The sequence below is a fragment of the Protobothrops mucrosquamatus genome, unplaced genomic scaffold, assembly GCF_001527695.2.
Source record: "Protobothrops mucrosquamatus isolate PMUCROS unplaced genomic scaffold, P.Mucros_1.0 scaffold39, whole genome shotgun sequence".
Lineage (NCBI taxonomy): Eukaryota > Metazoa > Chordata > Lepidosauria > Squamata > Viperidae > Protobothrops > Protobothrops mucrosquamatus.
In genome coordinates, this window is record NW_015386421.1 from 2,383,142 (window position 1) to 2,389,651 (window position 6,510).

The window sequence follows — 6,510 nt, forward strand, 5'->3', positions numbered from 1 at the left end:
GAGAAAAGGTGGCGGAACTCAAACCTGGCCACGCCCTCATCAAACCCTAGGACCGCCCCTTTAGAGAACAGGAATGCAAGTAAAATTTGGGAGGGGCTATTTCCGGTGTGGGAGGGGCTATTTCCGGTGCGGCCGGCCCGGAAAAAGGTGCCGGAACGCGGTTCCGCCGCGTTCCGGCTGAAAAAAAGCCCTGGTCCTGGGTCACTGGGATACATTTCCCTGTTGTTATTAGTGAACTTGATGAGATCTGTTGAAGCGAGGCCAATACTGAACTCTAAACCTGATATGCTATGCTTCTGATAATCCTGAAACATCTTTTCTTCACAATAATCCCATGTGTGTGTTTGTGCATATGTGTGAACATGTGATTGAGGATGAGAAAGACAACATGGATATAATATGTATCCTTTCTAGGCCTATCCACACACAAGAAAAAGCGATGTCTAGGCACAGTCCACAGAGTTTCTTTGATGCTTAGAAAATGTTACTCCATAGCGAAAACACTATTTATTTTGCAAACTGGAAAAGGAAACATATTTTTCCATTATGTCTGAAGAAGCCAGAGACTTCAGCAGTGAAGCAGGTATAATACTGCCGCCTATATTACATGTTTCAGACTTAGAAACTTGTAATATAGGTGGCAATATTATACCTGCCTCTTCCTGATGGACTTTATGAGTGAAACGTAACACACATTTGTCTGAAATTAAATTTTTAAAAATCTTAAATTTCATTAGCATCAATTTATGATCTCCATGAATATACTATTTTTTGCTTATCTGAATTCCTCTCTGTCCTTACAAATAATGACCTCAAACTCTCTTCTGAATTTGTAGCATCTATTAGGCTATATGTAAATATTGATTTAGCTTATAGTTAAATAAATTCTCTTAAGCCTGCTAATGTGTCCCTCAGAAATTAAATAACTAGAGAAAATTAGCATAGTGCATGAATACCCAATGAAATTCTCTGGAAATATGCTTGCAATATAGAATGAAAAAAAAAAGACCAGTCCAAATTTAGGACATGATGGCAGTGTTAAACATGCTTTGTTTTTAAACTCAGGTTTTCCTCTTAAGCTTGCTTACCAGCAGTGGAATTACGTGAAATGAATGCTGCTGAAAGCCTACCATGCGCTCAAGTGCTGCCCTACTCATCTGCAATTCCAGATACAGAAATATATTTAAACGCATGGAAAATAAGTATCCAATGGCAGGCTTTCCTAATGCTGCCTGTGTAGCACCTTTCAAATTAAATTAATGAAGGTGTTATTTCCTTTCAGCACACACATCTTGAGAAGAAAGTAAAGGTCACTGTGAAATTACATAAAATGTAAATATATCAGTGTAATTATTGCTCACTGTTTTATTTGGAAAGAGCTCGGAGTCTAACAGTTGTCAGCAGGAGGCTAAATATAAACCTGTAACTGCGGAATATACTTTAGGATATAGGTTTGGATCACACTGGTTATGGGTATGCTTGATTTCTTGATTGAGGCAGACACTCCACTTACAACTGCAGCAGCCCTCCCCTTCTTGCTCTTCCTCCCCGGCATCACTGATATCGTTTTTCATTACAGTGGACAGAGCTTCAGGAGAAGATAATAGCATCCTTGAAACGTTTCATTCCTTTTAGTACAATCACGACTGAAATGGTTAAATTATTAATAATATACATAGCATGATTTTAAGGTGCTGTATGATTTACAACTCATTCTTGCAGAATCTCATAACGTCTCTCAGCTGACAAAGATTTTCAATGCTGAGGATAAGATTTTATAGCCAGTGGGCATGGTTGTTCAGAATTTAAAACTGCAAGTTTCAATGTCAAAGCTTAGTGTCCGAATCCAAAACACATTTTAAAATTACAGTTAAATATTTCAAAACTGACTAGATGTTCTTAATTGCTTCTGTCCATGGACTCACTGAGCAAACTTTTTTTTTTCAACCTGTAATTTTAAGTGGCAATGTGTGTTCTCCTAGTAATGTGTGTTCTTCTTTCCTGAGAGCAGAATCCAATAATGGAGTCAGAGAGAGACACATAATATAATTCAGAGATAGCAGAGGTTCATGATATGAAAAACTTTTTACCTGAACGAAGCTGTTTGATCCTGCCATTGCTAGCAGCTATGTCCACCGGAAGGAAATCTTTGTACCAGGAGATTTCGGGGTCAGGGTTGCCGCTGGCAGCACAAAGCATTGTAGCTGTGCGGGCCTTTTCTACTACCTTGAGTTGGGGGCCCATATCTATAGTTGGAAAGCCAGGAGGAAGTTGATTCTCTATAAGAAAAACAAACAAACAAATCCCATTAAAAGTCAGTGATGGGAAAACTGGAGTTGAGTTTCCCATACTCTGAGCACTAGACAATCGGTACTTTGACACAACCTTGTCTAGTTAATTGGCAGAAGACATTTCCTCTACTTGGGATTCTGAACAGTAAACTGGTTATTAGTACAGAATAAAGCAATTCAACTGTTCTGTGTAGGTTTCTGAGTGAACCCTTACATAACATGCATGGATAAAACAGGCAAGTATCTTGTACTGAACTCTTCTGATTGATGTTCTATGTTCCAGCAACAGATATGATTATTTAAAAACCCAAAGAGCCAGTGAATACTAACAAACCAAAGTAACTGCAAGGCTGGATAGCCATCTCACTTGGATGGCGTAGTGAATTCTGAAGGTGCATGGAGTTAGATTTGAATGTTTCTAGGATGCACACTAGGAAATCACCAAAAAACTCTTCCAGACAGTTGAAGATAGCTGAGGCATGCTGAAAATGTGTACTATATCTCCTTGCTTTGTATCACAGTGGTAAACCATTTTTTAAAAAACAAAACAAAATAAAATCTATAATACACAAAGAAATAAATATTTCTGTTGATAGTGGCATTATATTCTCACAGATAAATATAGCTAAGTTTATTATGAAGCTTCTCTTAGAGAAAGTCCCCAAGTGCTTTAGAGCAGCTTTTGATAACAACTGCCAAAATCAGCTCATACTGCCAAGGCAAGAGAACAATTCTCTTCTAAACATGAATTGCAATCAACATAGGCAAATATATGGGAAAAGAGCCAGAACACAAGGGCTTTTTAAAATACTAACACTTCAAAATCTTTTTTTGAAAATGCTTAAGCAAAATAAGAGACAGTTTGCCTTTTTACCTTTAGCAGTTATGCTAATTTGAATGAAGACAAATATATGCTTCTATGGCAAAAAGCCTTGGATTATTACAACTTCTGAATACAGCACTCCTTTCTAAGTTTTCTAAAATAACAAAATATTCATTTATGTAATTGATTAATTGAATAAGGAAAAAAGTGTTTATAAACAGATATACCAAATGCTTAGCCACTACTTTTAGGTAACTGACTTCTCTAGTACCATCTGCAATTGAAAATGATGTATACAGGATTATTTACTTCTCTCTAGAGTCCCAACACTATACCATGAACAAGGATCTTAGCATCCTAAATTTAAAGATTCAACATTACTGAGATCAAGACTGGTGGAATATACTTCATTTGCATCAGTCTTCATCCATATACATAAGGTGCATATATTTCAGTTAGTCAAAGCTTTGGTATTGGCCTTGTCTTGTATTTTCTAATGAATTTGCAGGACCAAATTGAATTATTCAAATATTAACACTTCCCCATGACATCTACCAAAAATCCAGACACAGTCTCCCTATTTCAGTGTTAGATTTTATAGCATAAGACAACAGAAATGGGTTGCAATCTGGCTTTGGTGTTCAGAAGGTAAGGGGTTTGGGTGAAGAGCTACATTTTTAAAAAAATACAAAAAAGTGGTTGGAATTTAGTGAGAGCTTGAGCCATTTTGAATCTCACAGTCCACCTTCCCAGAAATCTCTTCTTTACTGGCAAACAAAAAAGTCTCTTTGTATAAAAGGTACCACTGAAAATGAAAGGTTTTTCTTCTTCTTCTTTAAATGCTTTCTCTTTATTTTCAAAGACAAAAGATACACACAGCTTAACTGGAAAGACACCGGAGCTAGCATTCACTGACAAGAAGAAGCACTGATTTACCCACAACACACATGCCTCAAATTTTAACAAAAGCAGGGATATACAAAAGTATCACAAGACACAGCTTAGCTTGCAAGGCAAGACACAAAGAGGAACAAACAAAAACTCTCTTCAAACTAGCCAACTGTGCCTGATTTACCTTGCTGCTGGCAATATAAAATAGGCGGTTAAGCCAGGGAGGACAAACACTCCAAGTGATCAAATGCAATCCCTAAACCTTCTATATTATTTCTTAGTTTTTACGAGATAATATTCGAAGCAAAGAACCAGCCAATTCATGTTTCTCCCTGCCTCTACACAATTATTAATAAAAAAACACAATGTAAGTGTCCATTATTTATATATTATTTATTTGCATACTGTGCCTCAGTGAAAAACCCACAAGGTAGTTTACAAACTCAATAAAACCATTATAAAAACAATCCAGTATATGAACTGATAGAAATAATGGCAGGAAAAGCCATACTAAGTTTAGGGCCTGGAATAAACAGAAGAAAAGTCCTTCTGGAGGACAGATGCTATTGTCACCATCAAACTGAAGTCAGAGCAGACATGTCCTGAAAACTCACACATCCCTGGGAGGCTGATATAAGTGGAATCATTCTATGAGGCTACTTTGTCCTGAGTTATTTAGGACAGTGGTTCCCAACTCCCGGGCCACGGCCACTACCAGGCCATGAGCTGTTTGGAATCAGGCCACGAAATCAGCTGGCAATTCAGTGCATCTGAACTCTGTTTGTGTGAGAGGAGCAGCACATGTGCTTGCCCATTACTCACACGGAACCATCCCCCCTCTCCGCCGGTCCTCAAAGCCGGAAAGATTGGGGAACTCTGGATTTAGGGCTTGAACATTAAAACCAACATTTAATCTTGTTCAGTGGCAGCCAGCCAACCATTGCAGACCTTGTAGCTCAAGTTTATTCTATGTATGGTGTAGCTTCCCAGTCAGTACTCTAGCTGCCTGCATTCAAGCAATTGGTGCTTTACCACTAACATCTGGCAAAGCACAATGTCAGTCCTAAGAGAAGTTTCATGTGGCGTTCAATACACTGCGCCACCACTACTACAGCCATGGTGGCGTACTGATTGGAATGCAGTATTGAAGGCTAACTCTGCTGATTGCCAGCAGCTCGATTCTCACTGGCTCAAGATTGACTCAGCTTTCCATCCTTCCAAGATCGGTAAAATGAGAACCTATCCTTTCTATAATCTAGACCTAGGAACTATTCATCCATCTTCTCAGAATTCATATGCAGCTTATTAGCCCTTATCCAGTTTATCACTGCAATCAAGCAATCTCAACCATGGCATCCACAGCTCCAGGAAAACGTTTTGAAATATGCAGGTGACATAATGGTCACTGGCCTCATTTGAGATGTTGATGAACCGCCATATAGATGGAAGATTGAACAACTGGCCCTGTGGTGCAGCCGAAACAATCATGGTTAAAAATGTAGACATGATAGTAGATGTTAGAAGAAGCTCTCTTATTCTACCCCCTCTTACTATATTTGACAACACAGTATCAGCCATACAGTCCTTCAAGCTTTGAGGTTCCATAATCTCCCAAGACTTAAAATGGACACTTAACATTAGACCTATCATTAAAAAACACAACAAATAATGTTTTTCCTGCATCAACTCAGGAAGTTCAGACTGACCCAGGAGCTGTTGATACAGTTTTACAGAGGAATTATTGAGCCTTGTTGTTTGTACTTTTATAACTGTCCATTTTGGAACAACAATCAAACAGGACAGGTACAGACTCCAATGGATAGTTAAGGCTGCAGAAAGAACAACTGCAACCAGCTGCCTTCCTCACATCCTCACAACTGTTTAAATTCCTTTCCTTGGGATAACGCTATAGGGCATTATATGCCAAAACAACTAGATACAAGGACAGTTCCCCCCCTGCTTGTGCCATCACTCTGCTGAACATCTAATTTTCACAGTGCTGCCTAATGTTTATGTATACTTACTCATATAGTAAGGCTGTAGTATTATTTATCCTTCTTATTATTTTCTTTACTTCCCCCTTTTATTGGTATAATTGTTATTCTGTTGCTTTGCATGTACACTAAGTGCTTCTGTACCGGAGACAAATTCCTTGGGTGTCCAATCACACTTGGCCAAATAAAGTATTTAATTCAATTCAAGTACAACACAAAATAAATCTTTTAAATGTTTATTAACTTTAGAATATTTTTTTCATGAAAATGATATTTCACACTAGTATGTTAATAAGAAGGTAACAATGAAATGGGGCGTTGGTCTTACCTGAACGCCTTTTCTCAGTACGGAGACGGAGACTCCACCAATGGGTTTTCTTTGTCTGCCTGCTCTTGAGACCAAGTATCCAAAACTTGTCACGCCCCCTCCTACTGGTAATCCAGTCTTAACGAGGGCGAAGCGTTTGAAGATTGACGAGGCGTTGGCTCTCAGCACCCTAACACAAATGGT

The 6,510-nt window shown here is 38.4% G+C and overlaps 1 protein-coding gene across 1 annotated transcript in view; it reads right to left on the reverse strand.

The window, feature by feature from the left end:
• The window catches only part of PTPRF (protein tyrosine phosphatase receptor type F), a 342,535-nt gene that overhangs the window by 121,263 nt on the left and 214,762 nt on the right, over positions 1–6,510 (reverse strand). Inside the window, exon 4 of the mRNA XM_029283209.1 lies at positions 2,091–2,279. Within this exon, the coding sequence (XP_029139042.1) occupies positions 2,091–2,279 (189 nt within the window). The remainder of the gene's footprint in view (positions 1–2,090; positions 2,280–6,510) is intronic.